Consider the following 23,325-nt stretch of genomic DNA (forward strand, 5'->3'; position numbering starts at 1 on the left):
CATTTTCAAAGACTTGCTTAATTACTTTAATTTACTTCAAATTAAGATACAATTGAGTTCGGAAATCAAAGTACAAAAGTCGAGAGATAAAAAGGACATGAACTAATAGGGAAATTACTGAATCACCTTCCGAACGAAGCGGAGCTGATTAATGCTCATCTACTTAGAACTTTAAGCGTGAAGCTAAGGTTTGTAAAGTTACTTCAAAGTTTAAGTGTTCCAACTTTAAATCAGAGCATTTTACTTGTTTAAAGACACCTACTTGAGTTTAGTTTGTGTTTAACAGATTAAAGCGAATTTCCTCATAGGGAATTAATAGAGAAAATTAGTTGTCAACCTGTTAATACTTAATTTGCACTAAATGCAGTAAAGAATCTTTTTCCTTACACTGTTTCGTTTAAATCGCAATGACCATTTTTCAAATTTTCCAAACACCTGAAATGAGAAAGGATAATAATATCACATAAAGCGTTAAACATGCTATAAACATTTGATGTCCCGAGGTTGACATATCATTTTATATAGTCTGAGGAGTCTATTTGTTTTATACTCTATGTACGTTCACGTTGCAGCTCACAGAGGTTGACATATCAGTTTATATAGTCTGAGGAGTCATAATTTGTTTTATACTCTATGTACGTTCACATTGCAGCTCACAGAGGTTGACATATCAGTTTATATAGTCTGAGGAGTCATAATTTGTTTTATACTCTATGTACGTTCACGTTGCAGCTCACAGATCATGTTGGCACTCAGAGTTCAGATGCAACAATGGCGAATGTCTACGTCCTGGATCCCTGTGTGATGGCGTCTTCGACTGTCAAGACCTCAGTGACGAAACAGACTGCGGGCCAGGTAAAGTTTATGAGAATAAATATAATTTTTGTATGTAATGTAATTCTTATCTTTATAACTTTATGGATTCAATGACGAATATAGTGCTGAGTATTTTCAAAGCACCAAAGGCCTCTAGAATCAAGAATCTTTATTGCCTTTGATCCATACATATACAGACATTGGCATGTAGTCGTCCTTGGAGTCCACATATTGCCTCCAACTGGTATTTTTCTGTTCCCTTTTTAACTCTCTTTGGTTCCATACATCTACAGACGGGATATTCTTCAATTCAACCACCTTCTTCTAAACCTGCCTTTTTTCCACATTCCTTTATCATATTTTGTATTTCCAACCATATTTCACAAAATTAAGGCTGTTTGAGAGAAAGTTCCCCCTCTACTTTTTTGCATTTTTGTATATTACAGCTGATTGACGTTTTGGCAAACCTCAGCTGTTGAACTAAATTATTTGAAGGGCAGGTTCAAGTGGAGGTTATATACTTCTTCACCTTAAACCACATATTTTTATACTCTTACATATTTATATACTCTCTTGTAGTATTCTCCTCACCGGGTTCCCAACTGATTCTTCCCGTATAAATAAAATACACAATATTATTTGAGCAATGACTCATCAATGCAACTTTTTCTTAAAGATCTCTACTTTCCACCTGAACTACCCAAAAAAAATTTCTGTTACGCCCTAAAGAAAGGGAATTTAATTGTTATAGGCAATGTAAATCCTTGAGTTCAAATAAAAAAATAAGATGATAATTTTTATGAGGTTAGCTACCTCGTTTATTTTTGCATTTGCCTGTCCACATAGGCCTCGGGTCTGAGCGTTGAACGTATCCAGCAAAGCAAGGGGTGAGTGCAGTACAAGGGTGAACTGTACTGCAAATAAATTCTATATTGCTTGAACTGAGTCCGAAACTTAATTAATTACTATCAGATTTCTTCTTGTGAGAATTAGTGGAAAAAGACTCGAAGGGTTTTTAACAATTAAATATCTTATCCAAATTATTTTTCAAAATTAAAATTCAAAAAAATTCTTAATCCTTCTACATACCAGCGATGCTATTTTGTAATAGTCATGATCTTGTCTTCAAAGTGGATCGCGGGTTTATCTTAGAGGCTTTTATTCCACCAGTCTACAATGGGTTTTAAAACATATGTTAATGTTATAGCCTTCGGAATGTTAGGGTTCGGAACCCACCTTAACATCATTATGGTGTGGGTAGCCTCCGGATTGCGAATAATAACTATGATAGTGGTTTAAATACCTTATTCATGAAATCCAATTGTTGTCTCCACAACTAGTTTCAACCTGCTAGGAGGTCATCATCAGGTGAGTACAAGGATGAATTACTTCATATGAAGGTCGTCAGTAACAGTTTTTTTTACATTTACACAAACACACGACGAATAATAAACACATAGTGCGCACACATATACGGCCGATAAAAACATTGACCTCCTAGCAGGTTGAAACTAGTTGTGGAGACAACAATTGGATTGCATGAATAAGGTATTTAAACCACTATCATAGCCACCTTAACATGTTGGTTTGCCTGTCTTAAAAAGAATGTCTCAATGAACTAATTGATAAGTAATATTTTTTACAACAACATCACAGACAAATAATAAGTTTACTTTTATAAAATTTACTTTTATTTCATAAAAAATATTAGTTATAAACATTAAATTAATTGATGCAGCTTATCTCGATATACGGTATTTTAAAATGCATCTCTATGACACTTCCATTTTTACAATTCTAAGGAATTCTCAAAGACATATCAGATATGGACATTAATAATTCACAATTCAGCGAAATGCACTTGGCGAGAGCTTGTTGAAGGTGAGTGCAAAGATGGAATAGATACGTGAAGTTTATTCAGTTTTCCAAGTAAAAATTTGCCAATACTTTTGTATTTCTTTTTAAAGTAATATATACATTTCCCCTGTAGGACGGCCTATACTCCGTATGATGGAACCTGTCTCCAGACCTCCGTGTACCTATAGGGATAACCAATTACTGTTTAAGGCCAGGGCCTGTATCATGTAGACGCTGGGTAAGCGAAAGGTTCCATCATACGGACTATAAGTAGGAACATGATTTGTTAAGTTTATGCTGGACTTCTAATCATGCCGTAAACTAGGGATTCAGGTGAATTAATGTTTAGGTCTACCTTTCCCAAACAAAATGAAATGTCTTTATGGTGATGAGAACATCCTCTGTATTCGAGTACTCCCTCCAAATAAATTAATCCAAAAATTCATTACTTAGTAATTATAGTAACTCCTGGTACAGAATGAAAATAACTTTATACAGTACTGTAGCTGAAAAATTTCTGTATTTCCAAGTTTTATATTTCCTTAAAATATATATATATCCAACCTTTATCTTGTAGTAAACATATAACTACATATGCATGAACATAAAATAAACAGCATCATCAATCTGACACACATTTCTCCCATTAGCTTGTCGACAACCTTTATCATGGGTAAGCGGTGGGAGTAAGTATGATATTTTATAGGGAAAATCACAAAATTAGCAATAGCTTTTGAACCATAACTTTTAATAGTAATGGGGGTTTGTAGTATTTTGTTTAGAATTTTAAGGACCATATCATACTTAATTTAATCAAAACCAACGTTTTTCAAAGGTCCGATTTTCAGTTATTTTTCTTTTTTTGAAAATAACATAAGTAACAATAACTTTTGAAGCGTAATTTTACAGCAATGGGGGTTGCACTGTTTAGTTTGGTTACTATTATAACTTCTTGATCGGCATCGTACGCGTTATTAAATTACTTGTAATTACAAAAATATACTTCAAATAAAACTTTTAGCATATTGGGTCTGATGATGATTGGAGTGTCCAATCGAAATCAATCACCACTTATCAACCTTTATGTATTTACCGTCTTTTGAGTTAACAGTATAAGTGTAAATATAGTATTACAAGTGTTATTTGACGTAACTCTGTAATTTCATGTTCATATACTATGGATAGGGGAGAAAGTAAAACAAGTTATATAGTGATAAGATGTAACGATGTTATAGTGATAAGATGTAACTATGTAGTGATTGTTGTAGTGATATTCAAATAAGGGTGTTACATCTACCGTGGCTTTTAGTAGACATTTATTTGGGGGAAGAAGTAGTAAAACAGAGGAGAAACAAAACCGTTTGTAACTGTTAAGAAAAAATATAGCAATAAATATTGTCTCAATTTATTACTTAACATTTAATTGCACATGTATTTTTGCAACATGTATTACGTAACATGTATTACTTGATATATACATGTAACATTTAAAAGCCATTATTGGCATGTAGCTTATTGAGGTGAAACTTGATGTGTTTCACTGACTAAAGTAAAACAACTCATAACAGTTTAGTGAAACAAGTTCAACCAAATTAATGATATATTAAATTAATTGTTCTAAAACAGTAAGGCGAGTGAGGGGTGAATTTAACGGGGGCGTCTTGATAGAGATAATTAGTTAGAAACCCCTAAAAGACCAAAATAAACACATTTTTCCCCTCAAGCCATCGGTCCAAGTATCGATGGTGGAAGAACCAACCTGAAAATCCGCTAAAAGCGAGGTCCATTTAAACTTTAAAGAAAAGTAATCGAATAATTCAACAGAGAGTGGGGAGTAAACGATCACCTCTCTCCAGGTCTGAAATTTAGTTAAAGCTTGATAGAGAATCAACTTTTAAAATAAGTCTCAAAGTTTCAAAGCAACCACTTGATCAGTCAATTTAGCTTGAAACTTTTTTTAACCAGTTGATAGTAAAATGCATGACCCTCACATTTTAGACCAAAATTTATAATACTACGAATAACTCTACAAAAACTTACTAATTATCCAAAAACATTTGGTTGAATTTTGAATAGTGTATTTTACTTCTAGCTTAGAGTAAACATTAAAGCCGGTTGAGAGTTAAACTTCCATGTAGGCCTGTAAGCCGCACAAAACTTTTCATCCCTGGGTTCATTAATATTGTTTTTCACCACACCATGTTTTTAGCCGTTTTACAAACGTTTATTTGAGGCCGAAAGCTACGTATTGCCATAGTATATCTATGGTATTGCTAACTATGCCAGCTGTCATCGTCATTTGGGGATTGAGCTGGTGTTTACATCCCTAGAGTCAAAAATAAGCTGTTCACTTACTTTCTTAAAACACTAATTAATGCATTTTAAATACACAATCAGTATCGATGCTTTTTGTCACCGTTGCCTAGCAACTGTTTATTATTATTATTGCTGATTCCCAAAATTATTTCTTCACATAACTTTAAGGTTGTAGTTGTGTTGACTGTTACTGTGCATTATTATTCTGGTGAATACTGAATAGTGGTAATAGGGTATAGTTTGGTGAAAAATAGCGTTCGTGCCACGCCCAAAATAGGTTTCGGCCCTAGGTACGAAATATACTATTACATGATGTAGTCAGATGTATGAACATAATTTTCGAAACATAAACTTCTTTCCAGATAGTTACTTTGTACAGTTACATACATAAATAGAAATAAAGCCTTTAAGTGGTTCAAACATACGAGATTAGGTGTACGATAGAAATCTACATCTTTAACGTTTTCACACTTTCGTCATTTTCTTCTGCTGTACATTGATTAATTAACCTCTCTCATGACATAATCTTCGACATTACGCCTTAGCTTTTAAAATACATCCAAGGAAACACTCTTGGATCTTATAAACAAGATGTATTTCAGAGTTAATTGTTACTGTATTCTGGTATATAATTTTAACATGGACATGAGAGGTTAACTGTAAGAAAGGACCGTGAGGTTCTAAGTTCACCTCAGTAAAGAAGGATTTTCATTTCGTTTCATATTCACGAGACGATATTATCCTACAGTTATTGTAAAAAATGCTATATTTTCAATGTAAATTTTATTTGTAAACTGCTACATGAACTCCATTTAAGTTATTCCTTTCATTCAACTTCTAGATGTTGTAGGTTGATCTATATACAACGCATTATTTAAAATTCGTTATTGTCAGTCATTCATATTTGAAAACAATAAACAATTTTGTAAAAATGTAAAAAAATAATTTAGAACTTACTTGATATGCCAAATGTCAAGTTAATTATTAAAATAAAATTGCAATAAAAGATAGTTTAGCTTCATTAGCAACAGTTGATGTTGTGGAAACACAAAATCACAGATATATCTTGAGTGTGCATAAGTATAGTCATAACGAGACGACATCTTCCAAAGTGGTTCTACAGTAATATTACAGTCCAGCTGAATGTTTACAATTTCACTTTACAACCCTTTTATTGCCTGTTCATCTCCTTATCCCGCAATGCGCTGCTCCGAATATAAATAGTTATTTTCATTTGATATTAAAGAGTCCTTGCAGGGTTTAATGATTTCTGATTGTTGTGATTTATTTTTCAATCATCATGAAAGTACTTTTCCTGTTAAAGAAGGAAATGTTTCCTCTACTACGAGAAATGCATTTCCTGTTATAATTTTATTACATAATTATGTCTGGCTATCGTAGCCTAAATTTTTTTCAATTATTGATTGATTGGTTACTAACATTTAAATTCAATAATAAAAGCATTACGTTAATTTGTCGGTGTTCACACAAACAGTAGCTTGGTAAAATGAATTTTTTGTTATATTTGTCTGATTAATTAATAAATACCTTAACGTTTACTACGCCAACTGCAATAGGTAGTTTTTACTTTCTTCCCTTACATAAGTATTGTTTTTGTCAACCTTTTCGAGTTTGAATTTTGGGTGGAATTATTGTTTTTTGGATTCCATCTATGGTCCATTTTAGTGAGATTTGGTATGTGGGTAGTAATCAGTAGAAATTTAGATTTATAAAGGTGATTTTTCCATACAACCCACAAATCCAATTTTCACAAATACTGCTGTGTTTAAAAAAAGTTTTGCTTTTTAACAGAACTTTTAACTCTACACAATTTGGTACAACCTCCATTGCGGTAAAATTTACGGCTAAAGTTATTGCAGCGTTTATGATTTTCATCATCAAAATATCTTAGCCTATTCAGAATATTCAATATAAAGTACCGGCAGTTAGAAACTTGGCATGATTTTAATTTATTGATAAATACTGATGAGGTAATTTTATTTTTGATGCAGACTCGTTCGCTGACTGTGAGGACGGAACAAAGGTTCACAGGTACTACTGGTGTGACGGCTGGCCTCACTGTACACAAAACCACGCAGACGAACTGAACTGTGAGTAAACATTCGACAACATTTTGATTCTATTTTATACACATGATCTTTCTATGAGCTTTTATCCCATCAAACACCAGCGTGTACTAGTAATTAATGATAAACTCATTAAAGGCCAATTTTATGTTTGCAGACAATATTATTACGACACTGACTCCATAATGTACATTTTAATTGTGACTAGCTTTCGTAACTGACATCAACTCCTATGTCTCAGGCAAGGAGTGCAACAGCTCTGACGAGTTCAGATGTCCCAATGGTCGTTGTATCAGGAGAGCCAACGTGTGTGACTCACAGTGCGACTGTGTAGTCAACGCTACAGACTCTTCTTGTGCTGACGAAGTGGATTGTGGACATGTGTATTCGGTGGACTATGGTGAGAACCATCCGTGAAGTTATTAAAAAAGAAAATATTTTAAAAGATCATCTAAACTCATCTGAAATACTTTTCTTATTTTTTCTTCGTATTTTTATTTTGGGGTGGGGGGATCTGATTAATTTGCTTTCTTCCATTTCTCTTTTAGCGAATTTCCCATATAGGGAATAAGCTATTACCGTAGTACTCATGGTAAGACCTGGACCCGGGACCGATTTTTTTTCGTTTTGAGGTCCCTAGAGGCCAAAAACACCATCCGTTCAAATTCATATATATATATATATATATATATATATATATATATATATATATATTTATATATATATTTATATATATATATATATATGTGTCCGTTAGCGCGATAACTCGAGCAAAAATGATCCGATTTTGATGAAATTTGGTACAAACGTGTAAACCTACGTTTATTCGAACGAGTTCGCGAACCAGCATGATCAGATCATGGGAACGGGGGTTTATGGGGGCTTTTATGGGGTAAAAATGGGTTTTTCCCATTTTTGACCCAAAAAGCATAAAATTTTGCAATTTCTTTCTAAACTATTTTGTAGAGCTTAAAAAAACAAATAATTTAGTATACTGAAGCGTTGTAATGCGCCTAATAGTTACGGAGAAAATTCCAAAAAATTGTAAATTTAAAATTTCCATGTTATTCTTATGGAGAATAAGTAAACTGTTGTAGTTTGCTTGTTTATTAACATATTTTGTCCAAATTTGGAAAATGTTTTTATTTCTTACCAACTATTAACATTTTACATAAAAAACACTTTTACCCTCCCTGTTGCAGCAAACCTAAGTATGTTTTAAACTGATTATTTTTAAATAGGGAATAAATGTGATATTTTTAAGGAGACATTTTAGTGTAAATCCATTCAGGGAAATGGAAATTCGCTTAGTCGGCAGGTTTGCTGCGGCGGGGGTATTTTCTTTTAACATAATTTCCTTCCTTCTTTTCTAATAATTCTGATCTTCTTTTTTGTTTGTTTTTATTAGGATTTTTTTTATATTTCCTGTTATTTTTTTCTAACTTTTTCTAAGTTTAAGTATTTTCAAATTTTCCTCTTTCCTTTATTTCTTTACCAAGGTGATCAAATAATGGTTTGGGAATAAATTTGGCAATACACCTTTTGACTTACTTGCATGGTTACCAAATTTTTATTTAACAAAGTCTTTGAATCAAACATAAAATATATTGTTTTTGTATGATGTATCTGGTGGCAGTATTTGGGTTACGAGGCTCATAACTCATTGTCACATACATAACTTTAGATAAACATATAAAATGTGTAGTTATTTTTAAAATACTTCTTAGCCTCTAGCACTAAAGATACTGATTGTTTTAAATTGAATAATTAACAGTATAAGATTAATAAATCAATTATTTCACATATCTAAACTAATCACACCTTTAAAACGAAAAATTTTTAAAAAAATATTCAAATGGCGTAAATGAATGGCGTCCTAATGCAATTTCAACATTGACTTGGTACTATATACTACGTACTCAAAAGTTTTATTTATAGTTCAATGGTAGGTTTACCACTTACTCTCCAAAGACTTCTTCTCAGCCATCAGTCCTGCTAAAGGTTAATTATAAGAATCATCAAGTCTTTAATCCATTTCTCAATTAAAAGTTTACTCATTATCCTTCTCTTTCTTAGAATTTATAAAAGTTTTGAATTATATTACTAAAAAATGTAACGATTTCATAATAAACTATTAAGATATAAATTAATAATAAAAAAGAACATAATCCATTAATTAATAGAAACCGATAGACCAAGGAAACAATATTAGATTTTTTAAATATATGTACAGGGTGTCCCACAGAGAGGTTAAAACGTATGATTTTATATACCTTACCCATAATTGCACCGAAAGTTTGAAGATATTTTGGTGAAAAGTTTAGCTTCCTATTGGTTGAAACTAAATTATTTAATTTAAAAAAATATAAGCAATTTCTTTCCTATGGTATTACGGTCATAAGTTATTACTAAATTTGTTTACAGCGTTGAAGTTTTGACTCTTATTGTTGATCAGCTGGTTAATTAAAGAAGATTCGTCAAGCCACAAAAACTAACCTCCTCAACTGCAGATTTACTGAAACTGAAGTTCGGGAGATGACTTTAATCTTGAATTAAGTTTTGTTTCGTGGAATATTGATCTTATGCAGTTAGATTATATTTTACAACACTACCAGTTTCTAACAAAATATTTTTCACCTGGTTTTCACTACTAGGTGATTCAAATTGTGGATAAGAAACCTGACACTGCTTTGAATAATAGACAATATCGAGCCGAGTTGTGTGGTTGATTTATGTCATCAATGACGTCATTGCTGAGAAATATCCTATACAGTAAGTATTAAATTTGTTACCCTTCCTTTTTATACAGGAGTTGCTGTGTGTGAGTTAGGGGTAGCTCTAGGATGTTTTGCCCCTCCATTGCCCCAAAACGCAGGCAAAGTCCGCTGTATTCAACCCCAGTATCTGTGTGACGGATCCAACGACTGTCACAACGGCAACTTCTTATCAGACGAATTCGGTTGTGGTAAGTATGATAACAGAAACTTCAAATCATTAGTGAAAAGTGAGAATAAAACGAAGATGTTTACAATATATAAAAAAAAAACATTCGTGGATTCATCTTCATCAACCATCTTCATAAACTTAAAAAATAAATACAACTTATTAGTGTTTCAAATTACTGCCTGGCATATGCCAGTATTCTAACAAAAGATGAAAACAGCGTGAAATGTAAAAAATAGGCAACATCAACACATTTAAATGCTACGGTACGTGATCATTGTCCAAGGTTGACTTTAGCTATAGCTACATTGTCAATAATGCGTTGTATCTAAGTGATAAGTAACCCACAAACCCACAGAGCCTAGCCTAAATGTATGTGTAAGACCGCTCTTGACCAGACCAAGCAGCAAGCTTCCAAATGTAAATGTAATACTTCAATCATTGTCATTCCAGGGACCGAGATATCCAACAGAGTGACCGAGGTTGCTGCCAACTTCAGATGTCTCGATGGTCGCAAAATGCCGGTGATCACCCGATGTGACAAGAAGATTGACTGTCTCCACGGCGATGACGAACTCAATTGTCCTGGTAACTTAAGGAATCCCATCTTAATCTCGTAGATTCGACAAGGAAATTATTTTTCATTAGTGTAATTCCATTGTTATCAATGAGTTTAGTTGGAGGATTTGTTGCAGGCAGTCACGATTGTTAAAATTGTTACATAATGTTTTGGAATTTAGGATAGTAGAACCTGTCATATCCGACTATGATGGGACAAAAGGTGGAATTACAATGAGCAAAACAACTTTTTACCAGGAAAAGTACATTATTTCACAAATTTTCACGATTGTAATAGGTCGCAAAAAAGTCCTGAAAATCTCCCACGGTCATGGAACACGTTAATTGTATTCTGCGATTGTGGTAGAACCCAGAACATCTTCCGCAATCGCAGAAATATCACAGTATCGCACGATCACAGAAACTTCATCGTCGTCATTCACGATCGGGGTAAAATCGTGAATTTCTTATAATTTATTTCCATAGCCCCAGGGTTGTTATGACAAATAATGGGTCAACATACCTCGCCAGACAATCCTTGACAAGGCGCAAGTTTCAAACTATACTACTTGTAAAGGGATTGTCTGACGAGGTATGTTTGGACATTATTTGTCATAAAACAAATTATGCTTTATGACCACTCGTACAACTTTTTAGAAATGTGTAGCTTTTAAAAGGACCTAAGGTCAGATATCCCGATAAGGAGGTTATTGAGGGGTTTTACTAAATGTAAAATTCCAATAGCTAGCTTACCATCATAGAAAACCACATACAACTCAAATATTTAAAAATGATTCTTTAAAAACTCACTAACGAAATTTATTGGAAAACATTGTATGCCAAATACTAACATATTATTCTAAGAGTTTAATTTAAAATGTGTTTAGGAGGAACTACTATTTCTAATGAGAAAACAAATACCCCCGCCCCAGCAAACCTGCAGACTAAGCGAATTTCAACACTAATACTAATATACGACAGAAATCAGGGTGCTCATTATTCTTAACCTGTCGCCTGGTTATACTTGGCAGTGTCCTCATAAAAATAGCTGATAGTTCCCTTCATTGAACAAATCCAAATTCTATCAAACGATTAGTCTATATTCATTCAAATTTCAGATTCACAACTTTAATGTCTAAAAAATTAATATATTCATAATATATGAAATATCATTAATTTCCAGATATGAAATGCAATGAGACACAGTTCACATGTCTCAGTGGCCAGTGTATAGACTTGTCCCTAAGGTGTGATTTGGTCTACCACTGCTACGACCGATCAGATGAACACAACTGTCGTAAGTAGATACCAATACTAACAGTAATCAGTATACTTCCATCAATCGTTATCAGTTTAGCAGCCCCGTTATCTCCCAGGTGTGCCAATATGCCTTTTACCACCTGTTAAAAACTCCCTCTGAAAGCATTATTTTCTTTTCAGCTTTAGGCATTCCTTCATAATGTCTCGCTATTCTCACCGTTGTCTTCTAACTGTCCTATCCTCGCCAATTTCTCCCTACATCCATATTTCAGCGACTATATTCCCATCATCCGTTTACACGTGAAGTCTTGCCATTTAGATTCTTTGCAACTCAGTCACTTCAATCTGTTGTATGATATCTTTTTTTGTGTTCGATCTCCTGTTTTTAACACTTTTTCAGGAATTCCATCTCTCAAGTATTTGTGTTTTATTGTCAGCAAGCTCTGACAGCACTAGGTTTTCATTAGATTAAACTGTGTATGTTAGAGAAACATATATATTCAAAACACTGTACAAACTGTACTTATTATTTGTTGATATATTTTTTAAGTTAAGTAAATTGCAGAGGTTGTTTAGTAAGATTAATTGTTGTTATTTTGTTTGATAAAGTTTAGGTATATTGTTTGGTAGAGTGAAATACGTTGTTTAGAGTAAATTCAACAACTTACTTTTCTGAGGACTATGATTGGCATGAATGGCTGTAAATCTACCTATATTAAACACCATTGTTCACTTATAGAGTATCATAATCAATACATTTATCAGCTAAGATTCATAAAAAAATCACACGTTTCAGAGCAAATTTTCAAACATAAAAACATACTCTCTTAACAAACTTATCTTTGATTTTTTACATATAAAATTTCAAACAGTATCTGACTGGTAGTTGAATAGTTATAATAGAACGTCCTTATTTGGTGATTCCTTTATGTTATGTGAAGACCACAAAGTTGTCGCCCTAATTTTCTGTCTAAGATTCATGTAATCATGTATTATTCATTCAATCGCTTTGTTAGAGGCTCTGTAAGTTCTAGAACACCCTACAGGAGCTCATTGTTTGTGAGAACAAAGCCATAAGACGCCCTTATTATGTGCATACATTATCGTATGCAACTACCTAATTTCCTTCGCTCTTATAATTTTACATACACCATTACATATAAAAATTGCGTTTATGTTGTAATTTGAAGTCCAATATTTATTGAAATGTAACTGTACTTCCCACCTTAAATTGGGCAGTACTTAAAAAAGTAAAAATTGTATTTTCATAGTTGACCCACAAACCAAAATAATAATTTTGATTAGTTTATCAAATGAGTAGAGTTGTAAGAAGTATTAAACGTAGTAAAAATACCCTTAGGTAATTTTTTAGTTAATGTTATTTACCTCCACTTTAATGGATGGATATTTTAACGTACCCAGAGATTAATTTTAACAATCTAAAACTACAAACACGATGAACTTCATTGGCCGATTCAGTTACTCAGTCTTTATGTTAATCTTAGTTTGTTGGCTTCTCATCACATAAATTAAATTAAAATTACACACAATTTACTAAAAAAATGTTGCGGTATATTTCGAGTTTACATCAAAACCCATCTTCAGCCTCTGGTAACAACATATCAAGTAAATAAACTATGATACGGAAAATAGTTTTAAAAACCCCGGCCATTGACTTATTTCAGTAATAATAATATTATTATTATTGTTAATAATATTATAAGTAAGTAATAATTACATAATAATATAATAAATAATAATACAATGCTTGCATAAACAAAAAATTGATCCATAACTCAACAATAAGTATCACCGTGGGTACACAACCTCGTGTAACTTTTAGAGTGCGATTCCCGCAAATTAGTTTTTTAACATTTTTAACTACTAAATTTGATATATCTTTAAAACGGTTTATGCTACATGATTCAAATTTTTACCAAGTGATGAGAATGTTATTATCTAAATAATTAGGTAGAAAATTGTAAATGTATGTCTATTCTAAAGTAAAAAAAGATTTTTTAATTTCCACAGAAAACCAATTTCTTTTTTTAAAATTACAAAATGACCCATAAAAAAGTAATAAATCAATATACTGTTATAACTCTACCAAAATATTTAGAGGGCATTATTCCCTGCAAACTGATGGTTTAATGATTAAAATCCAATAATTAGAACTGAAGTTATATCAAATTTAGTTAATTACCTAAAAAAAAATATTAAGAGTGTACTTAACGGAAAAAAATACTTTAAACTATGTTTATTCCTATTCTTATGCCTATAAAACACATGGTATAAGTTTGAAAAACCTAGTGATAATGTTAAGGAAGTGAGAATTTTCACTGCCATATCTTACAATAGCACCATCAATTCTTCATTAGACATTAACATGTCACAATATTTTATCAAATGTATCCCTAAAAGAAAATTAGAGCTGAAAGTACACAGTGGACGACATTAACGTGTTTCCTCTGTACCTTATTTCTCTGTGCTGTTGTACAGATGACACGCCATGCCCGCCAGCCACTCAACGATGCCTGCTAGGAGGCCAATGTCTACAGGAGACCAAATGGTGCGACTACTATCTGGACTGCCTAGATGGATCTGATGAGGCTAATTGTAGTAAGTATGCAACAATACGACACAGTAAGCACCCAAGTCACAAATAAATTACTTTTTAAAAGCTAAGGTCATGTTGTATGAATAAAATGTTCTATCTTTGACTGTAAATAATCTACAATGGAGTTGATACTCTTAACTCAATAATATGAGTACAGTATGTTGATTCCGAATAACAATTCCATTTCTTTCACAGTGAGAGTGTGTTATTGAGAAAAACATGAATTTTTCTTGAGCTGTTGACAAGGTGTGGTGTTGGTTTTTTGTTTATTTAGAGAGTTATTGCATTATCAAATAGATAAATATATTGGTGATAGATAAATCAGTATTAGGACGCTCTATGAAAAGCTCATTCAACAATGTTTTTTTTTTAAGTAGTTACATCTGGCCTACAAAGATGGGATGTTTTTAGAACCTATCTCAAATCAATGCTACAATAGTTTTGTGCAATTGTAACGCAATGGGTATCAGTTACTTCATCATTGGAGCAATTCTAGTGATCCAATAAGTGTTCGTGTTTATTCATAATTCTTAACATTAAGTGTGTAGTATGTACTTGACAAAAGCTTTTATCTCATTAACAATCCTTAAGCTTTAACAGGACGTAATTATTTAACAAACCAAATCCTTAAGTGTAAATCCTTAAGGATCCACATTCAACGGCACAACTTGTTTTAAACGTTGAGTGGTCCGGTTGTCAAGTTAATATGACCGCTGTTCTGGTTTTAGCCAATCTAATTTTCAATTCTACTCGAGCCTTGTTGAATAACCCAATATCAGGATCACTCGAACTCGATCACTCGACAGTTACAACAGGGCAATTTTAACTTTTTATTTATATTTCGTTTTTACCCCAGGTACTGTTCCGTGTCAACCAAGAGACTTTGCCTGTGATAACGGACAATGTGTCAGCGGACATCTCAGATGCTATAGTGACGGCAAGTCAAGAAGTGGTTGTGCTGATAATTCACACCTCAAAAACTGCAGTAAGCATATATATATAACTAGCTGTACCCACGGGCTTTGTCCCGTTTAACTTCATAAGTATTCGCATGGCTCAATCACGTCCCGGTTGAAGTTCGTTCGCTACGCTTACTCGCCTCCAGGTTGATGTTCGTTCGCTACGCTCACTCACCTTTTGGTTGCAAATTAGCTGTTCATAACATGCTGTCATACATTTAAAAAAGTCATCCCTTTTATTGTTTATAATACAGTACTTTTATAAAGGTTTTTATGTTTTAATATTTAACATTGGAGAATTTAAACGTTGTTAAGTGCACAGGTGTGCTGCGATTGGGATTTAATACATTCGGACTTATTTAAAAGTAAAATAGTTTTCTGTCCTGCAATCTGTAGAAACACTGTGGCACTATTTCAAATCATGACTAATGCTAATACAGAATGTTGTAGTTATTCAAACGTACAAAACAGTTGGTGAAAGTAAACATCTGCTTTTAAATTATATTTATTTGTAAACATTCTAGATCAAAAAGTCTGACATTGGCCCACTTAAAACCCTCTGGGGCAGAGCCCTTTTGACGGATCTGCACCAAACTTCACTTGAACCATCCTTAAAAGATGCTTAATAATGCCTGAAAGTTTCATTACAATCTGTCGAGCGGTTTCGGAGTCTATAACGTATATACACATATATATAGATACATAGTTCCTCTTTTATAGATATAGATTATATATATATATATATATAATTATATTAATGATAATTCTATTATCAAAGGAATTATTCATATTCTGCCAACACATAATAAAGAATCGGTCAAAACGATTTATTTGTATATAAACAACAAAACTACATATTTTACATGTCTTAAACAAGAACGGAGAGTTTACTTCAACAAACCACTAACACATTTTATGTTGTATGTAAACCATAATTGATATTTGGCATCGAATAACCATATTGCAAGCTCTAAAACTATTTCAACATGAACAATATAATGGCCAGACTAAAAGATTGGTTGATAATGATAACAATACCAGTTACTCTACAGTATACCTCGGCCCTATAAACCTTCCTCTTACCACTACCAAATCACGCACATTTCCTGTCGTTGTTCAACTCTACTCCAAGGAAGCTAACTACCTCGTCAAAGTGCACAATATTACCTTAGCTGCATATCACAGCCAGCTTTTTATTTTATTTAATATATCTAATTATAATATAGTGAACAGAGAAATAAATATACAGGACTTATTCTGATTCGTGAAAAGTAACTAGATTATAGCAAATGTGAATTCTAAATTTGGGATATTAATTACCACACCACGACCATTGGTGAACCTGATAAATTACATAATTAAAATAAGTTTGCCCTTGCCTACACCCTTTCCCAACCCCTATATACTTAACTACTCATAGTCATAGTCTTAATGCTACTACTTATCCGGATGTTTAATTGTTAATGGGACCATGCACGACACACTACTACTCTATTCTGACTCTCGCCGCACGTGCTTTTCTCGGGGAAACTGCGCGCGTACACCTAACTGTGTCACGTGACTTGCGCCAATGTCTTGTAGCGAGTCACTACAATTAAATAAAGCCATTTCAACAACTATTAAACCACCGCCATTCTTTTCACTAAGCCATGTGCTGTATGCTTAAAACTATCTATCTTTATTGTTTCAGTTTTGTGTGGAAGATATTAAATACCTAAACATTGAGTTGAGTTGAAGTTCCTAAGGCTATAATCTAATAAGCCATATCAGCAATCTGATTCATTAATCCCCATCATGGGTAAGAGATCCATGATATTTATGGGGAAAATCGTAAAAGCTGCAATCACTTTTGAACCTTAAAGTTTACAAAGTAGGTTGTATGATTTTGTTTTATGTTTAAGGGTTGAATTAAATTTTAATCAAAATTGTTGACGACTTTAGTTTGAAAATCCAATATTATGTTACTTTAGGGTCCTATGGGAAAATCATGATTAAAAAATCAAAATAGCCAACTAAAGCTCTATTGGATTGTTCTTCTTCAGATTTTTATTGGCTGGAAGGAATTTTAAACTTTACTTTACACTTAATTTACTGGGAAAAATATTTTGTGTGCAGTGTAAATACCTTAAACATCTAATATCAGTATGCCATTGTAGCGTTTTCATGTGGATTATTCTATCAGACAGTGCTTTACTGTACAAAGCTTAAAAATAGGCGTATATTGATTCTATAACTTTTTTCATAGAGAACTGGACTTGCAGTGAAGACCAGTTCAAGTGCCGCAGTGGTCCGTGTGTCTCTCGCACTCTACTGTGTGACAACAATATCGACTGTCCAGAGACTTGGGATGATGAGGACTTCTGCCGTAAGTTTTAATATATATTATAAAAAACAAAAAGATTTGGTGTTGCCTTGCCACAGGGGAATGAATATAAAGTAGAAACTTCCTTTGAATAACAATCATAAAGTAGGTCCAATATCTTCCTATTGATGTAATGTTTTAATAGTATTTTGGGGTAGTTTGGTTTTTGAAATAATGGAATTTGAAATAAATCTTGTTGAATTTTGAAACCAAGAGTAGATGGTGAAACTCACTCAATATCCACAATAGCTAGTGGACAATATGTGGGTGATATATGGTTATTTTTTGTATGGATGAATTATTTTAATTGTCTTGAGCCAGATGCCAGATCCGTTTGGCCAAGTCTGGGGGGGGAATGCTTAATCTATGTTGTACGATTTTGTCTAAAATTCTTGTTTGTACGCAGCGTTCCAGTGTTCTCGTCTACTACCGCAATGTGAGTGTCAAGATGTCCACATCAACTGCACGGCCCGTGGTTTAACAGATGTTCCAGCTGATGCTGAACCTGAGATCACCTGGTTGTAAGTACAGCTGATTCTGATAGAAAAATTAACATTTTTTTCAGAAACATCTGGAACTTTACAAATTGTTGATATGCACATTAAACAATTGACTTAGGCTAGGCGCACACGAGCGATTACATATTTCGAGGCGACTATTTCATCTGCCGATCTGTGCATCATGTATTTGAATGGAAGCGCGCACACAGGCGATCGAAAATTGCGCCGATTTTAAAATCTGGGTTTTGCCACAGATTCGTAGGCAAGGCGATCGTTGCCCGAAAATCTGTAACGTACAGATTGTTATCAGTCCGCGCACACGGTCGACTAAAAAATCGACCAGTCGCTTGTTGTTCTCCACAGGAGTCAGTGAACTTCAGTGTGAGTTGTGTTGTTTTCTTTGCTAAAAAAGGCCACAGCTGTTATAATAAAAACTGAAACTTTCAACAGACATTCTATAGTAATTAAAGAACTTTTTACTGTCATCACGTTAAGTGTATAGTTTATAAAAATGTCGATTTAAAAGTCTTACTATCGGATGAACCCAATATTTCAGTTTTCTTCTTTTTTCTTTGATCTAATTAGAAGATCACAAACACAGTTTAATTCAACAAAGTCCATTTTAGGATAGCTTAAACACACTCAAAAAATCAATTTCCCGACTAAAAAGTCGCTACGTGGGCGCAGACATAAATCAAAGGCGATTTATTTTTGGCCGATTTTTTTATCGGCCGATTGAAAAATCGACCGTGTGCGGCCAGGCCTTAAATTAAATCGCATAGAAAAGAAACTACTATATTTTCAAATCTGTACTTACTGTTTAGCCACCACAGTCTTTTCCATAATCTGTCCTGTAAAAGGATACATGCAATAGATGTGAATTCACAAGATGATAAAATTTATTATTTGGTATAACAGTGGTTATTGTGGTTATTTTGAAAAAATTAATATTGTTTCAGTTACTTGGGCAGCAACAAACTAAACGAGACCCTGAACAACAGTTCTTTTCTTCAGCTTGCTAGACTTCTGTATCTGTAAGTAATGGACCTAGACTGCAATTAAGATACACAAAATTGCAAATGTACTAAACACTACAGTAAAAGAAATTATAAAAAGGCGAATTATAAATTTTACATGCGAAAAGTATATAGAAATTTATATGAAAATATATACAAAGATACGAAAAATTAGATACGTTTTACAGTGTGTATTTTTGTGCCACCCTGAATGAATCATAGAATTTTGGAGCTCTTTATGTCCTGAGATGCCCATTTAAGTACCCCTCTGCATTGATAAATTGCTTATTTTGTCAACTATGGAAATGTTTTATGAAGTCTAACTGAAATGGCATCATATTGTGAACTGCTGCATCTTTTATGTGACGTTAACTCTTTATTATTGTAAAGCCAGAAAACTTTTGAATGTTGACTGTAGCACATCCCGTGAGTGGCTCGTGTAACTATGTTCTTTTTGTATTGATCAGCTTGTGGGCTTCACTCACCTTAATTTGTTAATCCAGGACTCGTCAAATGTAACACAACGAAGACACAAACACACATACACGCACATAAAAATCGTCCTTGGATTAATTTACTCCGACTGTTACGAATGGAACTGACAAAAAAACAATGAGTACTTAGTGAAAGTAGTGACAATAATTTATTTGAACCATTTTGACTAACACACCTTCCTTTAAAGCCAACATAAAACTCAACTCTTTTGTTTTCAATCTCTCCTTTAAATTAATAACATGTGTTTTAATTATTAGTAAGCATACAATATTAACATTGACAACAGCTGGCAATTACCAGTAAGTTTAACCATTGACTATAGGTTAAACCAACACAGCATATATAACATCCTCCCACCCAAGTTAATTAACTTATGGTTGATTAACTCGTACTTTGGATCGTGTACTTCTTCTTGTAACTAATTTTCTCTCTTCGTTAGAGTTTATTTCCAATGGGTATAAACGTTGTACTGGGCGAATCAATTCATTGGTTGGTGTCTTCAATCTTACTGTGCGCACAATTCCATCTCTTCCTTTCATTACTTCAATAATTCTGGCAATCACCCAGTTTATCCGCTTGTCAAAGTCATTACCTATGAGTACTATTTCCCCCACTTCAGGTTCTCGGTAACTTTTGACATTATTATGGTGTGATAATTGACCAAGATACTCGATTCTGAATCTTGACTTCAGTCCTTCTCTTATTTTCTTTCTGTATACAGCTTTCTTCGGTAAATTGATCTCCTCTATAGCGTCTAAGTCGGGTTGTCTTACATCGCTTATATCTTTCAAAAACATTGATGGAGTAATGGGACTCAACTCATTCAGATCATCTGACATGTAAGTAAGCGGTCGGGAATTGATAACACTTTCACATTCACACAATGTAGTTGACATTTCTTCATAGTTCAAACTAGTTTTCTTCAAAACTCTCTTCAATAGATCCTTTAGTGATCGTCATGGTGAATTTGGTGGAATGAATTTCCACTCAATTCTAGAAACTTCCTGTATGTTTTCCCAATCCAGCTTCTTAAACAGACTTTCAGTTCCAGTGAAATTCGTACCGTTGTCTGAAAATATTGTATGTGGTCTGCCCCTTCTGCTTATGAAACGTCTCAATGCCTGTAAGAATGCATCTGTAGACAGTGCCAGGGTAAGTTCAAAATGAACTGCTCTCACGATAGCACAAGTAAAAATACAAATATATGCTTTGAGGTTTCCTTTAAGATAAACTGGACCTGTCATATCTATCCCGCAAACTTCAAAAGCTACAGGATCACGAAGTCGATCGAGTGGTAAAGTTGCAGTTGGAGCTTCAAATCTTTTTGATGAAAACCTTCGACAAATCACACAATGTTTTATTACAGTCCTCAACGTCCTCCTTCCTCCTAAAATCCAAAACCTTTCTCTCAAAATGCTCAGCAACCCTTGTACTCCAACATGACAAGAATCTTCATGGACGTGTCGAATGAGACGCAAAACAACAGGATGTTTGGATGGTAGTAATATAGGTTGTCGAAAATCAACTGAATCTTCTCGCTGCATTACCTTTGTCTTCAATCGTATAAGTCCTTGTTCGTCATAAAAATATTCAAAGTTGCGCAAAACTTTCAAAGATTCACCAACGAAGCTATCTTGTTGAACTAGCTTTAACAAGTACATCTCAGCAGTGCAGAATTCACTAATAGTCAAAGGGCCACAAATATTTTGCTGTCTACAGTTATTAGTAAAGCGCAAAATCCAAGCTAAACATCTCACCAACATTTTGTACTTGGAAAACCGCCTGTAGTACCAATTACTTTCACTTTTACACTCAGTATTTGTCATTGAAGATGATACTACTTTACATTTTTCAGCATTTATCTCTTCTTCATTGCTGGATGTAACTTCGGTAGGCCATAGTTCTTCTGGTTGGTATAACCATTTGGGACCCTCCCACCAACGCACTGATAATAGTTTTTTGGCGTTGCAACCTCTTGATGGTAAATCCGCTGGATTTAGCTGACCAGGAACGAATCTCCATTGGTTTCCATCGCATATACTTCTGATTTCATTGACTCGGTTTCGTACAAAAACAGTCCAATTCTCATTCCTTTTTATCCATGCCAAGCAAGTGGTAGAGTCACTCCAAAATGTGGTTTCAGCATTCTTGAACATATCCGTGCTCTTCACTATAGATGAATAAAGCCTAGCACTTATCGTAGCACCCAAAAGTTCCAGTCTAGGTATGGACATATTTTTTATTGGTGCGACTCTTGACTTCGCTTGAATCAACTGAACATTTACACCGAAAGATCCTTCCACTCTCAAAAAAGCTGCTGTGGCATATGCGTCCTGACTCGCATCACAAAACATATGAATAGTCAAGTTCGTGATCTGGTTGCTACCTAACAACCAACGTGGAATTTTGATGTCCTTTAAAAAAGCTAATTCTTTCTGCCAATTGACAATATCTTTCCGAATATCTCCCCCAATTTCCTCATCCCATTTGATTTTAGATTTCCACAGTTTTTGAAGTCTAAGTTTGGGAGTAAGAGTAACTGGACTAAAAAAACCTATGGGATCAAACACCTTTTGAGCTAGAGATAGTATATTACGTTTTGTAACAGTCTGTAAAGGCTCACCAATATCTAAACTAACACCAAGAGTGTCATGTTCCTTATTCCATTCCAAACCTAAAACTTTGGTGACACAGGGTTGTAGATCTTGATTGTTTGACTCCCACCCTCTCAAACAAAATGAACCATCAGCCATAATTTCTGTTCCTTTCTCAATAAACCGACTTAATTCTTCTTCTGAATCTACACTTGTGACACAATTGTCCACATACAGACTCTGGCTTAATGTGTTAATAACATCTATTTCGTTTTCAAATGTTGCTTTAGACCGTTCAAGATGATGAGTTATAACTGCACTAAGTAGAAAAGGACTACTTGTCAAACCAAATACTACTCTACAATGTCTCAGCACTTGTAAATCCCCTTTGTCATTCACCCACAAGAATCCCAAATAATTCCTGTCATTTTGATGGATACTTATTTGCAAAAATGCTTGCTTAATGTCTGATATCACTCCAAATTTCCCTGCTCTAAACCGATTAATTAAATTTGGTATTTTCTGGATCATGTTGGTTCCTTTTTCGAGACAATCATTTAAAGAAGGCTTACCTTTAACATGTGCTGAAGCATCAAATACGGGCCTCACTGGTGTAGTCACACTGTCCTTGAGAACTGCTCTATGCGGTATGAAGTGCTTGATGTGATCTACCTCGTCACTGGGAACTGATTCAATGATTCCTTCAGTCTGCCAACTTCTAAACACTTGTTGATACTTACTGAAGTAACCACCATTTTTAGTTTTGTCAATCGTCGATTGAAGCCGTTTCTTTGAAAGTTCCAAGTTATTAGGAAGCATGTTACAATCCTCGACCCAAGGTAAGCACACTTCATAACGACCTTCGTTGTTTACACTCACCGTATTCCTAAAATGCTCTAGTGTCATCTCGTGTAACTCTTCTTTTGACTTCTGTTCTACGGGATC

At 33.9% G+C, this 23,325-nt stretch overlaps 1 protein-coding gene across 1 annotated transcript in view; it reads left to right on the forward strand.

Annotated features, from left to right (window-relative positions):
* Nucleotides 1-23,325, forward strand: part of LOC129003029 (G-protein coupled receptor GRL101-like) — a 79,740-nt gene that overhangs the window by 37,144 nt on the left and 19,271 nt on the right. The window contains exons 6-16 of the mRNA XM_054431233.1: nt 733-855; nt 7,002-7,100; nt 7,318-7,476; nt 9,886-10,080; nt 10,473-10,607; nt 11,761-11,874; nt 14,337-14,456; nt 15,311-15,439; nt 17,659-17,778; nt 18,182-18,296; nt 19,235-19,309. Of these exons, the coding sequence (XP_054287208.1) occupies nt 733-855; nt 7,002-7,100; nt 7,318-7,476; nt 9,886-10,080; nt 10,473-10,607; nt 11,761-11,874; nt 14,337-14,456; nt 15,311-15,439; nt 17,659-17,778; nt 18,182-18,296; nt 19,235-19,309 (1,384 nt within the window). The remainder of the gene's footprint in view (nt 1-732; nt 856-7,001; nt 7,101-7,317; nt 7,477-9,885; nt 10,081-10,472; nt 10,608-11,760; nt 11,875-14,336; nt 14,457-15,310; nt 15,440-17,658; nt 17,779-18,181; nt 18,297-19,234; nt 19,310-23,325) is intronic.

Source organism: Macrosteles quadrilineatus, unplaced genomic scaffold (genome assembly GCF_028750875.1).
Source record: "Macrosteles quadrilineatus isolate MER2022 unplaced genomic scaffold, UCM_ALF_1.0 Scaffold_1__1_contigs__length_201487025, whole genome shotgun sequence".
NCBI classification, from domain to species: domain Eukaryota; kingdom Metazoa; phylum Arthropoda; class Insecta; order Hemiptera; family Cicadellidae; genus Macrosteles; species Macrosteles quadrilineatus.